The sequence below is a fragment of the Hyaena hyaena genome, unplaced genomic scaffold, assembly GCF_003009895.1.
Source record: "Hyaena hyaena isolate Hyena2069 unplaced genomic scaffold, ASM300989v1 scaffold_240, whole genome shotgun sequence".
Classification (NCBI taxonomy): domain Eukaryota; kingdom Metazoa; phylum Chordata; class Mammalia; order Carnivora; family Hyaenidae; genus Hyaena; species Hyaena hyaena.
In genome coordinates this window covers 444,541-467,849 of record NW_024080873.1, presented here as the reverse complement: position 1 = coordinate 467,849, position 23,309 = coordinate 444,541, and the positions used below count along the sequence as shown (strand labels likewise).

General features: G+C 41.1%; 1 protein-coding gene across 3 annotated transcripts in view; it reads left to right on the top strand.

Moving 5' to 3' along the window:
• The window catches only part of FOCAD (focadhesin), a 387,127-nt gene that overhangs the window by 83,597 nt on the left and 280,221 nt on the right, over positions 1-23,309 (top strand). For all 3 annotated transcript variants that reach the window (XM_039244410.1, XM_039244408.1, XM_039244409.1), the window contains exons 2-4: positions 8,303-8,401; positions 11,501-11,575; positions 14,070-14,224. In XM_039244410.1, the coding sequence (XP_039100341.1) occupies positions 8,345-8,401; positions 11,501-11,575; positions 14,070-14,224 (287 nt within the window). In that variant the 5' untranslated portion in view covers positions 8,303-8,344. The remainder of the gene's footprint in view (positions 1-8,302; positions 8,402-11,500; positions 11,576-14,069; positions 14,225-23,309) is intronic.

Sequence of the window (23,309 nt, the reverse complement as noted above, 5' to 3'; positions counted from 1 at the left end):
ACAAAGAGTGAAGGACAGTTAGCAGTCTCTGCCACATCGAAAGCTGTTCCCGCTTTCTCTGATTATAGTGTTGACCAAGAGTTTCAGTCATACCATTTTGTTGCCCACTGCCTTGGCTTGGTTTGGAGATTCCTGGTTAACATAAAAGTATTTTCTACTCTCAGCTTAATTTAACGATGACTTAGTGGTGTTTATTTTCTTACACTTACTGTGTAATATTAGAAACTTTCTATTGTGATTTCCCCATGATCTTTTCATTTTTATGACTCGTGTAGTTAGGAGGGCCCAAAGTTTCCTGTTAATTATTTTTAAGTGTTTTTATTCATTTTGAGAGAGAGCGCGAGTATGCAAGTAGGGGAGGGGGAGAGAGAGAGGGAGGGAGAGAGAGAATCCCAAGCAGGCTCAGCACTGTCAGCACAGAGCCCGATGTGGGGCTTGAACTTCCAAACTGTGAGATCATGACCTGAGCTGAAATCAAGAGTCGGACGCTTCATTGACTGAGCCACGCAGGTGCTCTGTCCTGTTAGTTTGAGAGGGAAGGTGGCAGTTGGATTTTAAAGCTTTGAAGCAAGAGCTGAAGCTAAGCTTTACTCTGTAGGAAGTATCAAGGTTTAATACAGGGTGAGGAAATACAATCTAGTGGCCACATGCTAGAGAGCATATGTAGAAGCAGTTAGGGACCAAGAAGTGGTAGATGAGAAGCTATGCAGGCAATAGACCTCAAAAGTGGATAACAAAGCAAGGTGGGTGGTTGGAAAGTATAGGCAAGTTTTTTCCCCTTCTTTAAGAAGCAGGACAAAGCATCTAGGAGGGGCTGGAATATACCCTTGTGCCACAGTCTTGACAAACTTGTAAGATCAGCTCAAATATATTGATGGTGCCATCAGCTTTTGTATATGCTGTTAAGAGTACTAAAAAGTTGTCATATCTGTGTTTCAAAGCCTCAGGTTGATGGTTCTGTAGCTTACTTTGAGGGAGCAGGAAACAATAAATACATTAACTGAGAGTTGGGATAGTTGATAAAGACTTAGAAAAAAAATCCTCCTAGATTTTGTGTCTCTGAAACACAGGGTCCCATAAATGTGAATGAAGTCTGTATTTTTATCAGTCTGCAAATGTAGACTGGCTTCAAGAGTGTACTCTCAATAGCCCTGGTTTGACGGACATTGCTGCTGTGAGTCCTCCCCATAAAGGAATTTGATAGTGAATAGTGCTCAAAGTGGTCTTTCTCTGTGATCATCAGACCCCTCCAGCCCCCACATCCCACTCCCGACCACCCTACATAATCCTTCTGCAGGATTCCCATAGTGGGTGGGAATATAATTAGATCTCTCACTTTCCAGATTGTGCATGAAATTTGAAGTTTGACACTGAATACCTTTGTGTGATAGATGGTTGCATATTTTCATATCCTAGAGAAACTATGGAGAAAACTTGAAAACCTAAAATGCTTTGTGTACCTGCTGCCTCTAGAATGCAGTTGATAGGTTTTTTCTTTTCTTTTTAAATTTTTTATACTTAAATGTTTATTTTTGAGGTAGAGAGAGAGAGAGAGAGAGAGAGAGAGAGCAGGCGAGCAGAAAGAAAAGGAGACCCAGAATCTGAAGCAAGCCCCAGGCTCCGAGCTGTCAGCACAGAGCCCAATGCGGGGCTCAAGCTCAAACTCACAAACCATGAGATCATGACCTGAGCCAGAGTTGGATGTTCAACTGCCCCAGGTGCCCCTGTAGATTTATTTTCTTGGAAGTCTTCTGATAGCGCTGGAGCATGGTGGCAGATAAGGTGATACCTGCTTAAATTAAGCAAATGCGTTGATTCACTTGGAACTTGAAGGCCTTCTTAAAAATTCACTTTGTGATTTAGATTTAGGGCAAAAAGGCACAATGACAGGTTGGAGATAAATCTTTTAAAATCAAACACTTCTTTTGGGGTAACGTGGTTTATGGAGCATGTTATGAGTGGTTTCCTTTTAGTAAAGAGTGTCACGGTAAGACGTAACATAAATTGTTTTCTTTAATGCATTAAATGCCCGAGGGAAGTTGAGATTAAAAGTTGGACCCAAACTAGACTACCAGTACTAAAGCGAGCATTACGTACTCCTTTTTTTTGAAATTCCCTAAGAGGATATGATGTTCTGATTCCTTGAAAGGCCAAATGGTTGTGATTAACCTTGAAATATAAGTCCCTGGCAGATGAAAGACACTTGGAATTTGTAGTCCAAGGACAGCAAATCAAGGATGATATAAAATCATAATGCTGCTGGGGTGGTGGTATTTAGAATGCCTGGCAGCCGTTTATTAGGAAGGATCAAGTTGCTATAGATTTTATTTATTTATTAAAAAAATTTTTTAATGTTTTATTTATTTTTGAGAGAAAGATAGAGGCAGCGTGAGCAGCAGAGGGTCAAAGAGAGAGAGGGAGACAGAATCTGAAGACAAGCTCTAGGCTCTGAGCTAGCTTTTAGCACAGAGCCCGACGCGGGGCTTGAACCCACGAACCATGAGATCATGACCTGAGCCAAAGTCTGTTTCTCAACAGACTGAGCCACCCAGGCGCCCCAAGTTGCTATAGATTTGAAACATGCATTCATTCTCTCCCATGTCATGCCAATATTTGGGCTGTCTTTTGTAAACTTCAGCTATTTGTCATCTGTACTTAGGTAATTTGGATACAACGGTCCTTTTTTTCTCTATTGGCCTGCATCCTGGAGTCAAAGTCATCCTTTCTATAAGGGTTGGCTTTTTCACTGCCTAATAAACTATTACCCTAAGTTGCTGCTCATCTGTCCCCAAAGCATTTTGGAATTCCACCACTGTGGGCCTGGGTCAGAGAGTACAACCATACCTTTTCTTCCAGTTAGCTCTATCACTGTTGACATTTGGGTAAGTCTATTCTGTGATATGTTTCTAAGCATCTGCTACTCTGGAAAGTCTAAAGTGTACTTTCTACCATGTTAGATCATCAGAAAACTGTACTTGGACTCCATTCGCTGAGGCCGTTTTGCTGAATCACATGGTATGTTATACCGATGGCTTTATCCAGGGTTTCTTTAAAAAAGATGTAATATAAAATTCCCTTTAGCTTATGTTATTGGCAGTGTTGCTTATTATAGCACCCTGCAGTCCAGGTATAAAGCCTCACCTGAGAAATTTCCTTCAGAGTTTAGAAGCATGTCAAAGATTGTTTTCTTTGGTAAAAGGTACTTTTCTGCCCATCTTTTACATGATAAAAGGTGTGTAAGTTCCCTTGTTTGTATGTTGACTTGTGCCTGGGAGCACACAGGTCCAAATTTGAATGTCAATTTTAACAATTGTGTCAGTAAATTTTATAAATTAATTAAAAAATAGTCATTATTTAAACCAGGAGTCAATAAACTATGGCCCACTATCCTATTTTTGTAAATAAAGTTTTATCTTAGCGCAGCTGTGGTCAATATGGCTGCTTTCAGGCTACAATGGCAGATTTGAGTAAATGCTATCTGACCCTTTATTTATCATTGTAATGTTTCATTTATTTTTGAGACTGAGAGTGTGACTGGGGGAGGGACAGAGAGAGGGGGAGACAGAAGATCAGAAGTGGGCTTTGCGCTGACAGCGGCAGGCCTGATGTAGGGTTTGAAACTCACAAACTGTGAGATCGTGAACTGAGCCAATATCGGATACTCAACCACCTGGGCCACCCAGGCACCCCTCTGCTTGACCTTTAGAAAAAAATATTTCCAGTCCTGAAGCCATTAGTCATGAGATGGTATGCATTAGCCCAAATACTGCAAGACTATAAACCAAGGTGACTATTATAAGATGTGGCTACTTGGGGGGCACCTGGGTGGCTCAGTCGGTTGGGCCTCTGACTTCAGCTCAGGTCATGATCTCGCGGTTTGTGAGTTTGAGCCCCGCATCAGGCTCTGCACTGACAGCGCAGAGCCTGGAACCTGCTTCAGATTCTGTGTCTCCCCTCTCTCTCTGCCCCTCCCCTCCTCACGCTCTGTCTCTGTCTCTCAGAAATGAATACACGTTTAAAAAAAAAAAAAAAAAAGATACGGCTACTTGGGAAAGACTTACCAGAAAAGATGTGCTGTGAAAGGTAGCATAGAGGGAAATAGAGGGAACATATAGAGAAGGGTATTTTCTGCAGGTGAGAGCAGCGTAAGTAAAATTACTTAGGAGTGAGCACATTTTGAGCACATGGGACTAATTTGAGAAGTGGTGTAGCCAGGTTGGAATTAGACAGGAGTGAGGATGAAGCTGACTAGGAGAGGTGGTTGACGGAGGTCTTAAAAGCTAAACATCAGAATTTGCACGAGTCTGACAGGCTAGTGAGACCCCCCCTCGGAATTCTTCGCAGGGAAATGATATGATGGAAAGGGCGTGTAGGATGATTAATCTGACAGCAGCGATGGGATGCGATCATGCATGGAGTTGCCCAGACCAAGCGGTTACTGAAGTTAAGTCTAGCGTGAGAAACTGAGACAAGGAGGGTAGAAATGGGGAACAGAGGTGGGCTCTGAGGTGCTGGGAGGGATGAAACCAACTCCGATCGAGTGGATTTAGAAGATGGTGGCACAGGGACTTGTGAGAGGGAAACTGAGAAACGTGGAACCAAAATGGTAAACTTTTTTTTTTTTAATGTTTATTTATTTTTGAGAGAGAAAAAGAGAGAAAGTGTGAGCAGGGAGGGGCAGAGAGAGAGGGAAAGAGGATCTGAAGTGGGCTCCATGCTGACAGCGGAGAGCCTGATGCAGGGCTCGAACTCACAAACCATGAGATCATGACCTGAGCCACGGTCGGATGCTCAGGCGACCGAGCTACCTGCTTGGGTGGTAAGTGTTTTTGTGAGCAAAAACATGTACTTTCCTTTTGAGCTCTCTAGTCTTTGGCTTTATTTTATTATTTTATTTTTCCAGTCGCTGGCTTTATAAGACAGGGTAGGGAAGTGTTTAGCTACATGGACTGGGCTCTGGGAGAGTTTCCAGAAAACTCTTGGGAGCAGTAAGGAAGATGGGGCACAGGAAGTGCAGTGGACAGAGGAGTAAGGAGTCCATGGAGCAGAGTTTCCCAGTGTCTGTCCCAGGAAAGGCTGGCTATATAGACTGTTCACAGATATTTCTAGAAAAAAGGGTACCATGATCAGATAAGATTGGTAAGCTCTGGGTTAAGCTAAGTTTATCAGACGTCTTGCTTTAGAACTTCCCAGATTCTATAACTAGTGTTTACCATCATTTATATCTTCAACCAAGCTCTGTCTTTCCAATGATAGATTCATGTATACAACTTTCTGTCTGACACCTCTTTTTGGAAATCTGTCAGACATCTGAAACTTACCTGTTCAAAATGAAACTCCCAGTCTTTCCCCACAAAACTTGTTTCTCTATCTCAGTTGATGCCAACTCCATCTTTTCCTTTAGTAAAAAAAAAAAAAAAAATGCCATGGTAAGTGATGTATGCATTTTCCCCCCTAAATTTTGCGTGTTTTGGTTTTTTTTTTTTGAGAGAGAGGGCGCAAGTGAGTGAGGGGCACAGAGAGAGAGAGAGAGAGGGGGAGAGAGAGAGAGAGCAAGAGGAGAGAGAATCTCATGAAGGCTAAAGAGAGGTGAAGAGAGAAAGAGAGCAAGAGCATGCAAATGAGCGAGGGTCAGAGAAAGAGAATCCCATGAGGGGCAGAGAGAGAGAGAGAGAGAGAGAGAGCGTGCGTGCGTAAGGGGGGGAGAGAGAGAGAGAAAGAGTGGAGCTCACCCAAAGTGGGGCTTGTGCTCACTCCATGTGGGGCTTGAGCTCACCAACTGTGAGATCATGACCTGAGCCAAAGGCCGATGCTTAATAACTGAGCCCCCCAGGTGCCCTAACTTGTATAAAATGCAAGGAATGCATTTTAGGAATGGTGATTCCTAAAGGAATGGTGATTAAAATGAGAGGTGTTCAGATAAAAAAACTTTGGAGTCATCTCTGAACCTTCCTTCTGTACTCTCATCCAGTCATTAGCTCCCACATTGGCTCTACCTTCAAGTATATCTCGAATCTGAGCACTCCTTATTTCAAGCGATTCTGTTAAAATCTAATCCACTTTTCTCCTGTCGTAGCTTCCTGTTTCACTCAGGATAGATACATCTGTCGTACTGGTGACCTCCAGGCCTTTAATGATCTGCCTTCTCATTGACTTTCTGATTTCCCATTCTCTTCTTCCTTCATCTACTCCTGACTCCTTTCTTTGCTCTTTCTAGACTGAACCTTAAGTGCTTTATGGGCTTTGGGCTTCTGCATTGACTGTTTACTGTGCCTGTGACACTCTTCCCCCAGACATCTGTTTGGGTGACTCACCAAATGTCAGACTTTCTAGAAGAGACTGACCCTAATTACCATATCTATTTATTATTTTTTTTTTATTTTTGTAATTAAAATTTCTTTTAAATGTTTAGTTATTTTTGAAGGAGAGAGAGACAGAGCATGAGCAGTGGAGGGGCAGAGAGAGAGGGAGACACAGAATCCGAAGCAGGCTCCAGGCTCCGAGCTGTCAGCACAGAGCTGGATGTGGGGCTTGGACTCACTAACTTTGAGATCATGACCTGAGCTGAAGTTGGAGGCTCAACATGCTGAGACCCAGGTGCCCCTCTCACTACTGTATTTAAAATAGAAAGTATGTCTGTAATTTTCTAAGTTCCATGAATATAGGGATTTTTGTCTATTTTGTTTCCTGTGGTCAATGAAGCACCCAGAGCAGAGCAAGACCCCAAATAGACAGCCACCTGATAAGTACTTGTTACATGAGTGAATGAAAATTCAAGGTGGAAATATATGTTCCTTACAAAATCCTTTCTTTTCAAAGGTTATTTATTTATTTTGAGAGAGAGGAAGAGTGCTTACAAGTGGGGGAGGGGCAGAAAGAGGGAGAGAGAGTCCTAAGTAGGCTCCACCACTGTCTGCTCAGAGCCCAACATGGGACCCCATCTCATAAACCTGTGAGATCACGACCTGACCCAAAACCAAGAGTCTCTTGGTTAACCTGTTGCTTAAGTACCTGAGACAGGCGTCTCTACAAAATCCCTTTTTTTACCCTCTTGGCAATCTCTTTGTCCTGGGTTTCCCAGGGGCACACTTTGGGAAATTCTGGTATCTTACAGAATTCAAGCGAGCAGAAAATTCCAAGAAAGAGGAGATGGACACATCTGGGAAGTTGAAAAAATTTTGACCTGAGTGAAACTAATGGATAGATTTTGATAGGGGACATAATTTTTTAGTCTGAGAATAAGCTGTTCCAGTGCTGTGAAATGTCTAACAAGGGAGTTAAGTTGGACCTAGATGTTGAAGAATGCTGGGATAAGTCCCTTAGCCCTGGAAGAAGGGGACAAAGTAGTTACAGCTACAGGTTCAACACGCCACCTCCATTTGTGAGACCAGGAGAGCTTGGTTTTGCTGCCTTTTATTTTTATAAGGTAATCTGGAGTACCTGGATTAAATTTTTTAAAAATCTTAATTATTATTTGTAGGTATAATAAATAGGTGAGCTAAAGCAACTTAGTTTTCAAAGTACTGTAATTTGGTAGGTTCATTGCTCCATGGACTGGATAAATTAAGATCCTTAGGAAATCCTATCTGTAGTTTTACCACCATGCCCTCCATCTTTTTGGCAGGATTGATAAAAATTATTTCTGTTTCTTTTTTTTTCTTTTCTCTCTTCTCTTCCTTCTTCTTCTTCTTTTTTTTTTTAACAGCCCAGTGGGAATGAGAGGTGCAATGTAAATATTAAAAGTTGGTGCTAATTGCTTGCTCTTTTAGCAGATGAACAATCTGTTTCATTGTGTGAGTTTCTGGGTCATTTCTATACTTCCTATGAAAAGCTCACTTAGGCTTTAGACTTGTCACTAGCAGTTGGATTAGTGCTTAAATGAAAGCTTATGGTATAGTTGCAACAGTTTGCAGAAATTCAATTATTTATCCCTTAGAAGTTTTGATCCATGAAAGAACTTCTATTTCAAACATGTGGTTGAACTTTTAAAATCATGGTATTTAGTCTTCAGCTTTTGGATTTTTTTTTTTTTTTTGGTTTCTATAGTGTGAATTAATCTGTCTCAGGATTAGCTTTAATGGGAAAAACCAAAAGTAGTTGAGCCTTATAGTTTAATTATCAGTCATGGCATTTGTGGACTGAACTGGTTGGTATGATTGTATGTCAACAATTATTCTTCAGAGCTTAGAGATGCTTTATTTCCGTTGTTTTCTGTGAAATGAATTGCTTTCATGTTATGTGAGGAATAATTGGTTTGAACTCCTTTTCCGGACTAACAAGTATTCTTTTGTTTTGATTACAGAGTCTGCATGTACGCATGTAAGAGAATCTAAGAGAATAAAAAATGTCAGATGATATCAGGAAAAGGTTTGAATTTCCAAATTCTCTTATCCAGTCACAGGTAATTTTTATTTTAGTCATTTTTGCTTCATGGTAACAAATGAACCTTGTTGGTGGGTTGTTGATAGAACTTTATATTTTTAACATTGAATATTTTATTCTATGTGTAGAGATAATCACTGTTCTATTAACTTTCATATAAGTTAATTTGAAAATTTATGTTTGAGGGTTGCCTGGCTGACTCAGTCGGTGGAGCAGGTGACTCTTGATCTTGGGGTCATGAGTTCAGGCCCCACGTTGGATGTAGAGATAACTTTAAAAAAATAAAATGAGGGGCACCTGAGTGGCTCAGTCGGTTGAGTGTCCGACCGGTTCAGGTCATAATCTTGAGGTTTGTGGGTTCGAGCCCCACTTTGGGCTCTGTGCTGATAGCTCAGAGCCTGGAGCCTGCTTCAGATTTTGTGTCTCCCTCTTTCTGCTCTTCCTCTACCCACACTCTGTCTCTCTCAGAAATAAACATTGAAAAAGAAATTTGTGTGTGATGGAGGAGGGTAAATATTGGAAACTGATGAATCTCCACTTCTATTTATATCATACTTTTCTTAGACATAATAAAAATTGATTAACCAGGAGGCCCTTGAATCTGTATTTTTTTTTTAGCCCATAATTAATTTTGGGGAATAGAAATAAATGATTCTGCATCTACAGAATATGAGAGATTAATGTTTAACATGGTATATCTCACCCCTGTACACCGGTTAAGAATAAGAGATTTTGATAGTTACTGACATTCAGTACTTTAATCCAAGATAAAATATCTTGGATTAAAAACTGTGATGTACGTACTACTGCAGGCCGGGGTTGGTGATAATTTATTTTAGAGAGCCTTGTGGTTATTAGGGTTAAAACAAAAGTGATTTCCTGGTCCTCCGTCCTCTAACCAGAAGCTTTCTGGTTAGTCGAGGTACCATAATGCCTTACTGTCTTTCCTTGTGCGAGTGAAGCTGAGGGGCCAGCAGAAGCTTGCCCGAAGACGGAGCGACGTCCAGCGTCTTGGCTGCTTCCGACACTTAGCTCCGGAGATGCCTGCTGTGGGAATTGACTTAGCTGGGCAGTGGGGAACCCTTCCATGAGGAGTAGAACACTCCTTATGCAAGATTCCCTTCTACCTGACTGGGTTGGAATCCTATCCTGTGCGGCACAGGTCCTTACCATGAAGAGGACGATGAAGGCTTGGAGGAGACTGTCCGCAGTTTTTGTTTTTCTGTGCCCTCAGCCGCTTTGTTAGTGTAGACAACTGAAGAGATGCCTGCGTGTGTTACTGTTAAATTAACCGCAAAGTGCACATGTAATATTTCATGGCGAATGTCTCTTTATTCTATTATGGAAAACTTAAGTAGTGATGTAGGATCATTTATCCCTGTTTTGTACTTTAAAATCTTGTTACTTTAAAGCCAATTTAGCCTATATTCTCTGATGTGTTAGAAAGATACATAAAAAGGCAAGCGTAAGAAGTTGAACCTGGTGGCCAGTGGGGAGCTGTTTGTCAGGAAGCTGATTTTCTTTTAGTCTTTTTTTTCCCCCTTAAAATGAATGGTAACTTTTTTAAACTTTATATTTTTTTTGTCCCTGTTGTGTTTGACATTCATTTTATTTGGTTCTTGCAACTGTGCCTTGTTCTCTGTGAATACTTCTTATTGTTCCTTTGTAACCACTGCTCAGTGTTAGCACCATATTTCATTGATTCACACACTTTTTTTTCACATATTAACGTCTTTGAAAATGGGTTGCATCTAGTAATTCATGGCAGCAGTGGCTATACAGCTGGTATTGCCTGCCCAATTGCGAACTTGGCCATGATTTTCAAAATGAGTCTGAAAGGACTCTTACGTTAATATAAAAACCACAGTCTACGTTAGAAGGAGCATTATATAACATAGATTTAATTGGCAGCCTTTTTTCCTTAGTGGTACATAAAGTAATGGTGCATCTTGCCGTCGATGGCCCGTTACATTCAATGAAATATGGTCTGTTTTGCAAATGGGCACCAAAACTGTTCATGGGTCTTCATTTCTTGTTACTATTGCTTTCACTGGGAGTAAGAGACAGTTAATTGATCTTAAACTTAATATTCATGTAAACGAGTGATTTATATTGCAAAACGGAGATCATCATGCTCTGAGGTCCTAAAGGATTTCTACTGTGTGAATTACAAAAAAGGAACAAAGGAGCGGCGGCTTTGTTTTTCTGTGAGCTTTTCTGGAGACTTAAGTGAGCACAAGACTGACAGGGATTCACAGGTGTACCATACACTGGTCCAAGTGCAGGGTCAACACTTGGCTACAGTTGGAAAGTTATTTCCCAGCCCGTGCACAGAGTGGCCGTGACTGCTGCCATCCTGCAGCTTTAGGATGGCGGTGCTGGTCGTGCTGAAGAGCTAGAATGGAGTTGAGGTGGTACGAAAGATATTTATCCCCTCAGGTCATCAACCTTCCTGTAAAAGTCTTAGATGTAATTTTGGGCTTTTTGACCACAGCAGGATATGGAAAAATTTTAGAGATTCATGAGACCAAAAACTTATTAAAGGACTGAAACCTATGAGAAAAATAATAATGAAATTAAATCACAGAGCCTCCATGAGAGAGAACAGCTGTGGTGGGGGGATACCTCTTGGTTCTGATCAGCGTGGGCCATGGTGATAAAGATGGGGAGGAGTTTTCTCCATCTTTGTTAAGGGCATGATGAAGCATGATGGATTTCATTTAGATGCAAAAAATGATTTTTAAAAGCTGTGGAGTTTTTCATTTGTCTCATGGTTCAATGGGTGAAGCTGCCTCGCGTTATCTTTTAATACTAAGTGACGGCAATTTGAACTGAGAATCCGGCAATTTTCCTAACCTCTGTGAACTATAGTTTGCTTATTGGCATCAAAATGCTTACCTTGAGAGTTGTTATGAAGATAAGAAATTATGTGTGCGGAATACCCAATTCATGCCTTCTGCAGAGCACACACTCCAATGACTGGGACTTGACTGCCTGGCACACTGATACGCCCTGTCAGCTAGTATTGGTATGAGTTACCTTCAAACGCACTAATTGGAGAGAACTTCTCACACAATGTATTTACTCATCACTTATTTATTTACTTATTTATTTTAAGGCTGTGGGTCATCTTATCGCTGCGGTCCTAAAGGAAAATGGCTTTTCAGAAAAGATCCACCAATCCACAAATCAGGTCTGTATTCAGCTTTGTGCTTGGGTTCTATGCCAATGCTGTTGCCAGCTGCACATAGGCTCTTCTTTTGTTTCTCCCACAGTTCAGGTCACTGTAGAAAGGAGAAGTTCATTGCCATGGTGTATTTATTTTGCTTTTTGGTTTTTTTTTGTTTGTTTTTTGTTTTGCCATGTTCTTCCAAATTCTTGACAATTTAAAAATTTGTTACAGCAGACTCCAGGAATGAGCTATGGAGGGGGTAGTGAAGGGGAGGAGTCTTGTGACTATTAGGGAAAAATAACACGGGTAGAATGAGGGTAGACATGCCTTAGAGAAGGTTGGTAGGATTAGCTCTGAGGGAATATCTTTTGTTTAATAAAGTGAATATAGGGGCTCAGTGTGAATGCAGGTGATTTTCTTGTGCCTTATGGTGCCCCCAATAGGAGTTCTCAGTTGGAAGGTCATGCTTTGGTGCTTGGAGCTGAAGGGGCATTTCCAGACCAGGCATAGGACAGGTGAATGCTAAGAGTTGAAGCAGTGCTCGGCTTACTGAGGTATATACCACTCGGGTTTTGGTCAGCTGGCATTGTGTATTTTGACGTGCTGGTTGGAAACTCCACATAAGTAGGTGCTCTAAGGTAAACTCTGTGGAAAATATAGGTGATGGAAATAAGATTATTTTTCTCACAGCTGAAGTAAATTGATTTCCTTTCTCACACATGGCTTTCTCCCCCTGTCCCCCCACATTGCGTTTGATCAGCAACTCCAAGTTACATCTCTTCATAGCTTCTGCTGCCTTGTTGAAATGAGCGTAGAGGCAAACTTCTCTAATTGGCATTTGTCTGGTATTTGTATGTAGTCCTATAAATTAGGTTTTCCGAGAACCCTGATCTTAATCCTGCCTATAATCACATTATGTACTCCGAGATGATCTAGTGGTTTTACTTAAACTGCCAGGATTTATTGAATGTCAAACTCCTGTAACTAAATGTTTTCTCTTCTGTTAATAAATGAATGCTTACTTCCACAAGGGCACAGTATTACCTGAGGCAAAGGTTTTTATTCATTTATTTCATTTTTCTGGCTTCTAATGGAGTAATGACATTTAGACCCTTTGATATTGGCCGTACAGGTGAATAAAATTTCCTTCTGAATAAAAGAAATGGAATATAAATATTTCCTTCCTGCAGTGACTATGAACTATATTGTTCTGTTACAGTGGATCCTAAGACTGAAAAAGCTCTCGGAGCCAGGTATAGTGGGAAAGCAGGCACAATATGAGGTTGATTTTCATTCTTTTCGTTACTCTGTGGGAGCTGAGGATCTTAATTTATTTTCTCAAATTATATATTTTTCTAATAAGTTATGTCAGAAGGAGGGAAAAATAACTTCATTGTGTGTTCTTTAAATATATTAAAACAAAAACAATTAACACCCCAAAATCGCACGCAAATCTAAATGGACTTTACGCACACTGTATTCAAAGATGGGTTTATCTTGAGTCGTGAACCTCTGGGGGGTGGGTCCTGGGTTCCTGAGAAAGTTATGAAAGCTAGAATATCTGCTTTTATAGGATTTTTCAAAATAAAGAATTTCTATGTTCTTCTGTTCCCTTCTGGTGCTTTTCTATCAAAGATGACAGCTTCATGATGTGATAGGGCAAAAAGACAGTTTCTTTCTTTCTTTTTTTTTTTTTAAATGTTTTTTATTTATTTCTGAGAGAGAGAGAGAGAGAGACAGCGTGAGCAGGGGAGGGTCAGAGAGAGGGAGACACAGAATCTGAAACAGGCTCCAGGCTCTGAGCTAGCTGTCAGCACAGAGCCCGACGCGGGGCTCAAACCCATGAACCGTGAGATCATGACCTGAGCCGAAGCCGGATGCTCAACCGACTGAGCCACCTAGGTGCCCCAAGTCAGTTTCTTTCTTGACCAAAACGGTTTTCCAGGCTTCTCTTGGTAGTTGTGGGCGGTGCAGCTAGCTAGTGTCCTGTTTTACTTCACTGTCTTTTTTCTGGGCCTGCATTCAGCTTCAGTAAATTGGGGCAGGGACACTGTGGGGGTGGGATGGGGTGCATGTAGACGGTAGAGGTTGGTGGCAGGAGAGCAGAAACATGTTCTAAAAGTGTTACTGCATTTTGGGCTTGAAGCATAGGTATGATTTGTAGCACTGTGCTGACCTCGATGGTGTCTGGTTAAAGGGCTTGGTTAGAGCTCGGCGCGAGAGCCAAGTCTTAGTTTTGATCTCCTGTTGGTTTTGTTGCGTTGCTCAAACCCAAGCCGTACCTCGGAGTGCAGCAGCCTCATTTTGCACCAGATGAGAGAGAGCTGCTCTGTCTGAACCTATCCATTATCTCTCCTGGAAAGCTGACTTTAGTTTATTCTACAGATGGTAGGACAAGAGCATCATCTTTGCAGAGGAAAGCTCGCCTGCTGGGAGCAAATTTGATGAACGGCTGGGAGTATGTATGCTTTTGCCACTCATTGGAAGTGTCTTCTAATCACTGGTTTGATTTCAGACTCCGGCTTTGAACTTGCTGTGGGAGAAGTGTTGCAGTGATAATGTGGTGGTTCGAACAGCCTGCTGTGAGGGTCTGGTGGCACTTGTTGTCCAGGATCATGCAGAGTTCAGCTATGTGCTCAATGGGATTCTCAACCTGATTCCATCGACCAGGTAGTCTTTCTACTTGACTGGTAAAACTCTTACATTTTTAGAAAAAAAATGCACTAATTTGGCATTAAAGGTCAACATTCACCCTACTTGCCAGTTGATTTTGTTTCCCTTAAAATGTCATGCCACTGATATTTCGTAGGTGCCAATGTAAACTCTCTAGTTTTGGAATTTGTGGTCATTTGCTGTATTGTAAGTTTTTAGGGCTCTGCTTAAATTTGTCATTGCTTTAAAAAAAATTTTTTTTTTGATGTTTAGTTTTTGAGAGAGGGAGAGAGAGAGTTGGAGCAGGGGAGGGGCAGAGAGAGATGGAGACAGAGGACCTGAAGTGGGCTCTGTGCTGACAGCAGAGAGCCCGACGTGGAGCTCGAACTCACAAACCGTGAGATCATGACCGAAGCCAAAGTTGGACGCTTAACCGACTGAGCCATCAGGCGCTCCTGTCACTGATCTTTTTTTTTTTTTAATGAAGAAAATAGCTAAGTAGTTTATAATTCACAATTGCAGTGCAAATTCTTGACTTATATGAAGCAAGTAGGTTGCCCATAAGCAATACTACTCTCACAGTGGTAAAGTCTATATTCTATTGGTAATATTTGGTCAACCTTTGGCTTTAGTACATGTATTAGAAAATAATAGCATGGAAGCTCCTGGCTGGCTCAGTTGGAAGAGCATGCAACTCCTGATCTTGAGGTCATGAATTTGGGCCCCACACTGGGTGCAGAGATTTCTAAAATAATAAATAAAACTTAAAAAAAAAATAGCACTAATTTTTTAAAAAGTATTTTGTGATTTAGACATGTATCCTTTGATTATTTCAAGTAAAGAATGGGTGTTTTAAAATTTTTTGGTATGACTATTTTTTAAAGTTTATTTATTTATTTTGAGAGAGAGCATCTCAGGCATATAAGCACATGCGCGAACAGGGGAGAAGCAGAGAGAGGGGAAGGGAGAGAATCCCAAATACGCTACGTGTTAGGGCAGAGCCCGACAGGGGCTTGAGATCTATGAGATCATGACTGGAGCCGAAATCAAGAGTCAGATACTTATCTGACTGAGCCACCCAGGCACCCATAGTTGACTATGTATATTACATTTATAGACTAACAGTAATGGAATCGCAAGGGATAAAAGGGACATGCACCATTCTGAGGTGGTCAAGCAGGACCCTGTTTGATCCATGACCCGGAAGTGAATGTCTCCTGTGGCACAGCCCCTGAGAATGGGATGCCACTCTTTGGTGCAAGAAATGATCTTCATCTGTATGTCTTCAGTTCTGCCTAACTGTAAATCATTTGGGAATCTGCTCCCTTCTCTCAGTTCTTACCCAGCCTCCCAGACCCCTCTCCGTGGGGTTGCTTGCTTTCCCTCTGGCCCTCCGATATGAATACCTAATCTTTTCTTCTGCTTTCCGTGGAGGTGGAGTTCAGCTGTAGCTATCAGCCTGGGGAAGACGCCATCCTGGGCTTGCAAGCTATTAGATTGAATAACCTCTGGCCCTTTGACGTTGCTTCACAAACCTTATTTTGTTCCCTTAGATCATCTCTTTCTATCTTTCTGGAACCTTGATTTATCTTTATTTCTTTTTTTTATAGTGTGCTGCCTGTAGTTAAAAGTCCAAACCCTGTAGTGTGGTATACATGCCTTTTCCCAAACTAGTGCCAGCCTTCTATGCAAACTGTGTTTCTTGTCTTGAACGCTCCTCTCTGGCCACACGTAAGCCTTCCTGTTCCCTAGTCCTGAGCCTCTGCATGAATGGGAATGTTCTCGTTTTCCTTCTGATAGCATCTTTCCCATGCCTCAAGGTTCAGTGCCTTCTGCTGCTTAGATAACCTCTCTCTTCCCAGCTGGGCTACTTTGTCTTTCACAGTATATATTTTTTAAATGTGTATTTTTATATTTAGCACATTTTTTGACAGTTATTAGATGACCAGATATTTCTGAATAAGAATTTGATCATGGCTAAAAATGTAATGATTTTCTGTCTTTTTCTTTGTGTGAATGCTCATACATGTGCACCTGTTAGTGTGCCCATGCGCATGCACAGACACACCATTAAAAAAGGAGTTTTGAAGAGGCTTTTACAGAGTTAAGTTTTGGGTCACCTGGAGGGCTCAGTCTGTTCAGCATCCAGCTTTGACTCGGGTCATGATCTCCCGGTTCATGAGTTCAAGCCCCACGTTGGGTTCTCTGCTCTCAGCACGGAGTCCGCCCCTGATCTTCTGTCTCCCTCTGTCTCTGCCCCTCCTGCGCTTGTGCTCTCTCCAAAATAAATACCTTAAAAAATTTTTTTAAGTTTTAATGTGTCTCTCTTTTAGCTAACTGGTTGATCTTAAGCAAACCACATCGATTTTGCCTTATGCCTTTTTTCAGATGCAGGTAATGATATTTGTTTTCTCCTAAATAGCTTTCAAAAGCCTTAAAATTCATAAACAAAATCGACTTGCACTGTGTAGTTGAACTGTTTACATTCAAAAGTAAGAGTAGTAGCAGCTGAGGGGCCAGAGTCATGTCTCTGTTCATATAAGGAAGAATTAAGAGTAGGTTAGATTATACCTTTTTTTTTTCTTTTAAGATTTTGTTTGTAAGTGATCTCTATGCCCAACATGGGGCTTGAACTTACAGCTCTGAGATCAAGAGTTGCATGCTCTACCAACTGAAGCCCCATGTTGGGCTCTGTGCTGGCAGCTAACCCACAGCCTGGAGCCCGTTTCAGATTCTGTATCTCCCTCTCTCTCTGACACTCCCCTGCTCATGCTGTCTCTCTCTCTGTCTCTCTTTCTCTCTCTCTCTCTCTCTCTCAGAAATAAATAAAACATTAAAATTTTTTTAAAATGAATAAACATTATGGGGCGCCTGGGTGGCTCAGTCAGTTAGGCGTCTGAATTCAGCTCAGGTCATGATCTCACAGTTCGTGGTTTGAGCCCTGCATCAGGCTCTGTGCTGAATGTTCGCTCAGAGCCTGGAGCCTGCTTTGGAATCTGTGTCTTTCCCTCTCTGCCCCTCCTCTGCTCACACTCTGTCTCACTCTGTCTCTCAAAACTAAATGAATGTAAAAAAAATGTTTTTTTTAATGAATAAACATTAAAAAAAAAAAAACTAAAAAAAACCTGATCTCCAGGGGCACCTGGTGGCTCAGTCGGTAGAGCTGAAGTTGGATGCTTAACCAACTGAGCCACCTAGGCGCCCCCATTTAAAATTTTTTTTAAATGTTTATTTATTTTTGAGAGAGACAGAGACAGAATGGGAGCAAGGGAGGAGCAGAGAAAGGGGGACGCAGAATCTGAAGCAGGCTCCAGGCTCTGAGCTGTCAGCACAGAGCCGAAAGGGGGGTCAGGTCCATGGACTACGAGATCATGACCTGAGCTGAAGTTGGATACTCAACTGACTGAGCCACCCAGGAGTCCTCTTATTTTTTTTTTAAATCTTTTTTATTTTTCAGTGAGTAATCTTATACATAAAGGTGTCCATTAGTTTTCAAGAATTTTTGGAAATATGGTCAATACACAGAAGAAAGCCTTGCATTTTACAGTAATCAAATTTAGGAATTTTAACAATCGAAGGATCCCGGGGAAACATTTTTTTCCCCACAGTTTCTTATCTGAGAATGTTCTTGTCTAACTTATAAGCCACAAGCAGAAGTAGACAGGCTAACCAATTTAGTTTTGGAATCAATTTGGTGATGAAACGTGTTATATAAGCGCTATGTTTTTTTTTTGTTGTTGTTGCCAGTAGAGATAATAATTATTTTTCAAGAATTTTTTTCAGTTGTTTTATTTCAAGTAGCAGAGCTTTGTGGTTTGTAGTGATCACAAAGACTATACTTTGCATTGTTTATGTCTTTAAAAAAATGGAAATCAAATTTAAGAAATTTAATTTAATTTAATTAAAAACAGGAGACTCAAACAGCCTCTGCCTTCAAATGCTGTTCCAGGAATTTTCTGACACACAAAACCATCTTTTTACCATGCAAATGGAAGCAAAAAAAGAAAACAACAACAACAAAAAAAACCCACAAAAAAACCTGGGACACTGGTACTTCTGTAGCACAAAACAGACTTTAAAACAAAGACTATAACAAGAAACAAAGAAGAACACTGTATAATGATAAAGGAGACAATCCAGCAGAAGGATATAATAATTATAAATGTTTATGTACCCAAAAAGAGAACACCTAAATATATAAAGTAACTTTTGATAGACATAAAGGAAGAAATTGAGTAGAGAAGAAGAACAGACAGAAAGGAAGTAATACAATAATAATGAAGACTGTAACTCCCCGCTGATAGCATTGGACAGATCGTCCAGACAGAAAATCAACAAGGGAAACAGTGCTTTTAAATGACACATTGGAGCAGATGGACCTACCGGATTTATCTAGAACATTTCATCCCAGAACAGTGGAGTACACATTCTTTTCAAGTGCATATGGAACATTCTCCTTAATAGATTAGATGTTAGGCCACAAAACAAATCTCAGGAAATTAAAGATTCAGATCCTGCTCTGCATCTTTACTGAGCACAACAGTATAAAACTAGAAATAACAAACAAACATACTAAAACCCAAAAAAACCCCACCATCTTTATCTTTGGGATGTCAAAGCAGGAATGACCTTGTCATTTCCCTGTGTTTCCTGGCTGAGACATTTTGGATCTTCAGTTTCTAGTATTTAAATGTCTACATGTCTCTGGATTTCTCTTCTTAAATAGAGGTTTATCAGAATCTAGAGGCACCCTGGGAGCAGAGCCGTTCAGTAATTGCTCAGCTTTGATGGAGAGCAGTAATTCTAAAATGCTATCTTTACATTTTGCCTACCTGCTGGCCTGGCAGCCTTTAGGAACTGAGAGAGAGATTGATAGAGGGAGGAAGCGAGGCATAGTGAGAAGCCGCCTTCTACAGAATAGGTATTTTAGGGAGTGTGGCTTCTGGAGCTTTCTCAGCATTACAGTGAATGTTGAAAGCTGTAAGGAAGACTGAGGTCATCGCGCCTAGCCCTCTCACCTGCTCCTGGGCCCTTTATGAGTCTAGTCTATAAAATTCTCTTGGAACATATATGGAAGCCCCATCCCTCACCCCCCACCATTCAGCCTACAATTTGAGAAACATTGGTCTAGAGCCTGCTACATTGTATAGTCTAACTTTGAAAAAGACTTGACATTTGTAAAGCTCTGGTTGTCTAAATTTTAGGGAGGGGCTGGGAACGCGTCTGGCTCTCTTTGAGAGGCTGTGCCCTTCAAAGGAATAGTTTGATGTCTAAGAGTGTTCTCGGTTCAAAGCTGAGGCAACATGAAACAATTGTAAACTAGTTTTTATAGCTTCTGTAAACAAAGAGAAGGATTTAAGAGGTCTAAAATGTTCTTTTAATCAGTAAGGAAATTTGAAAAAAAAATTATTCCCTAGGGAGGGTGAAGGAAAGAAGGGGGACCACAAAGCAAGCACAGTAAGGAAATCATTATCACCAGTTAAATGTGGATTTTGAAATTAAACCAAACTGAAATTGAAGCGAATGATACATGGTAGCATGTACTTTTCTTCTCTCTTAAGGAACTGCTGCTTTCAGCTGAGATTGTTTTAGGTTTTGTTTATTTTTGTTTTTACATTGAGTGTATCCCGAGATAAAGATTCCCAAAGCAAGGAGTTTTTCCATTTTTCTGTTCTTAACACCCCCGCATCCCGCCTTAACTACACTCGCTTCTAGAAAGCTCACGCAGCCATTGTCATAGTTGCTTAGTAACGGGATTGTGCATAAAAACTGTATTCTCCTGCGGAGCCAGGTATCCAGTTTTTAATATTGAGATGTCATGACAGCCTGTAATTTCAGTTCAACTGCCTCCCCAACCCGTTCCTTCTTTTAAAAATGTGTTTGGTAGGGTGGCAACACTCTAGATAAACTAGGCTAGCCTTTGATTCGTGTGCCTTTTGTGCTTTTAAATGGGGAGACACCTGCAGTTTATGTATTTGGGGAAAATAAAGTGTGTTAAGGTGTGAGAGATTCAAGTCTGTTTGCTGAGGTTCCGAAAGCAAAGCCTACTTTTTCAGTGAAATCTTGCCTAGAATATTAAAAATGTCCATAGTGGTCTTGATGTAAGGTGATGAATTCAGTGAGTCTTTGATCATGGATTGACGGAGGTCCAAAGTGCTTAAAAATGATTCTGAGAACTATCAGGAGTTAATATTTAGGGTAATTTAATGAGAAAAAGTCTTGTCTCTCAGGGTCTTCTCTTTTATTGGTGGCTCCGTTCCTTGGGAAACTTAATTGTCTTGTTCTCTTGTAGGAAATGGCCAGCAACTGAGGAAACGCTGTATTCATCTCTTGTGTTATTGAAGCTTTTCCGTACTATTTAGCGTCTTTGTTTTTATTTTATTTGGCAGGAGAGGAAGAATCAAGAAGGAGGACTTTATAAGGTTCCCCAAGGCTTAAGGGGTACAGTCATAGCATGCTTTCATCTGTAGTTGGGGCATCAGAGTATTTTTCTTGAATTTGAGATGGTTTCGGGTTTATATCTCCATGGAGATCTTCGCTCACTTAACTCTTATCTGAGAGTGACAGGATCATTAGATCATGTCTGTTTCCCCATCTTGTCCTTTAAATATTCCTGTAAGCTGTTCAGCTTGTTTCCAGATGTTCTCCTTTTCTTCTTTCCAGTCCTTTTTCTTTCCCTAAAATCCCCAAGCCTCTCTCAGGTTGCAGCTCGTAACAGAAAAGGGACTCCAGTTACTTTTCTTGTCTAGGACATCCTGCCCTATTTCTTTTCAAGTTCCTTGATCTGGTTGAAGGCTTTGTCACAAAATCTTCCATTGTAAGAATCATATGTTTGTGCTAAGATGTTTCTAGGTGATTTAAGAACAGCAACTACTGTAACACATGTTACTTTTATAGTGGGAAAAGGTTTCATAAGAAATCAGGCTGTGTTTTTGGTACTGAGAAGACAAATGAGTTCCCCAAGCAAAAAGTCAATACCATTATATTCTTAGATGTTTTTTTCAAGCATTATTTTTTTTGTTATTTATTCAAGCATGGGTTCCCCAGAACTGTTTTTGATTTCCTTCCTTTCTTCCTGGTCTTCTTTGTCTTTCTCTGTCTCTTTTGTCTTATAGTTTTATAACAAATTAGAAAACGATTTGATCATTAATCTAATGTTTAACATTCTCTTACTTGTTGGTGACTTACTGTGCTTAAGGCTGACCAATTATCCTTTCTGGTTAAAAAAAAAAAGGGGGGACTTGGCCACATTTGTACCATTTGTTCCCGTCGAATCCAGGGATGCCCCCTTTGGAGATAATTTGTTCTATTCTCTTCAACCAGACGCTTGTTATTCTCATCCCTGGTCAAAAAATTAGTATGGGTACTTTCTTGTACTTCATATTTGGAATATTTGAAGAGCAGAGAACCAAGCATTACTTGAGGTCTTTTCCAAAGGCGACTGAGCTTACACGAGCAGCGTTTCATGTCGTAATCAAATCAACCCCAAACAGAGGAAACCTGATGTATGCTATTCATATGCACACTAGTCATCTTGTGCTGTATTTACCCAGAGAAAAGCAATTTTCGTGGGTGGTTTTAATTACTGTAGATTGTACAGCTTGACCAAAAATGTTTTTCTTTCTGTCTTCTTTCTTTCCTCCTTTGGAATACTCAACATCATTGCGGGCCCACACACCCCTTTCATGATAGGATCTGGGTCTTGGGGCTTGTGCCCAGAGAAAATCGAGGTTCCTTTTTGCCTTGCCTCTCGCCACTGTGCTTGTAGCTCAGCCCAGAAGTTTCTGTTGCTCTCACTTATAGGGTTCCTAAGTCAATTTAGCTTTTTCTGGCACCTTCCCAAGGAAAAGTCTGATCCAGCTGGTCTTTACTGAGGACTTTTAGCAGCAGGTTACTGAGTATGTTAGGACTCTGGGCTACCAGTTATAGAAAACCTCTTGAACTAATTTGAGCATAAAAGGGTGATTTTTATTTTTATGTTTTAGTAAAGGAGTGTCCCAAAGGACCCAAGAACAGGGATGCAGCCGGGCCTCAAAATGAATTAGATACAGGCTGTGTGTTTCTCCCCTCTTGCTGCAGACCGGGTTTCTCTGCCTCTCATCTACAGGGCACCCCCCGCTCCTGGATTAATATTTCTTACGTAGAAGAGACAGCCAGACTGAGGTTGGCTGCAGTTACAGATTTCCAAAGACCAGTGTGTGTGAGATGGTCCCTCTGGCCCAGTCAGGTCTGCTGGGGGCTACAGATTGGTTTCCTAGGGCCGCTGTAACAAATGACCATAGACTTGGTGGCTTAAAATAACATAAATGTGTTATTTCACAATTCTGGAGGCTAGAAGTGCCAAAGCAAGGGAGTCCGCAGGATTCTGGAGGCTGGGAGCGTGTGTTCTATTTCTCTTTCTTAGCTTCTGGTGGCCGTTGCAACCTTTGGAGTTTCTCGACTTGTGGCTGTATAACTCCAGTCTCTGCCTCTGTCTTTTCAAGACCTCCTCCTCCGTTTGTCTGTCTCTTCTGTCTCTGCTCTCCCTTTGCTTTTTCTTAAAAGCACACCAGCCATTGACGGTAAGGCCTATCCAGAAAAATCTGATCTCCACATCTTGATTATGCCTGCAGAGACGCTATTTCCAAATAAAGTCCCATTCATAGGTACCAGGTGATAGGACTTGGGTGTGTCTTCATCGTGTGAACGTATGTGTACTAGGTTCCCTATATGGTAACCACACGAACGGGGAGGGAGTGGTACTTCCCCAGAGAGGAGATTGGAACCCTATTTCCGAGGACTCTTCTGCAGCGGAATTGAATTGCGGGAAAGCCATGACTTTGGAAATAGGTATCTCTCAGTATGAGTGACTGATGTCAGATCAGTGTTGCTCCGACAGGGATAGGGAAAAGAGACATTGGGTGCTAGAGAATCATGTCAAAGCTAACGTAATTGTGTTATTGTGATGGTGAGATGCCACCATGTTTTCTGTTATTGTCATCCTCTGAAGGATTCTTTTGAAATTCTAGATTAGCTCTGCAAACAGTGGCCGTGGTAGAAATGACCACTGCCTTGGCTGTCGGGGGAGGGAGGGAGGGAAGCTAGCTTACAGTGTGGCACAAAA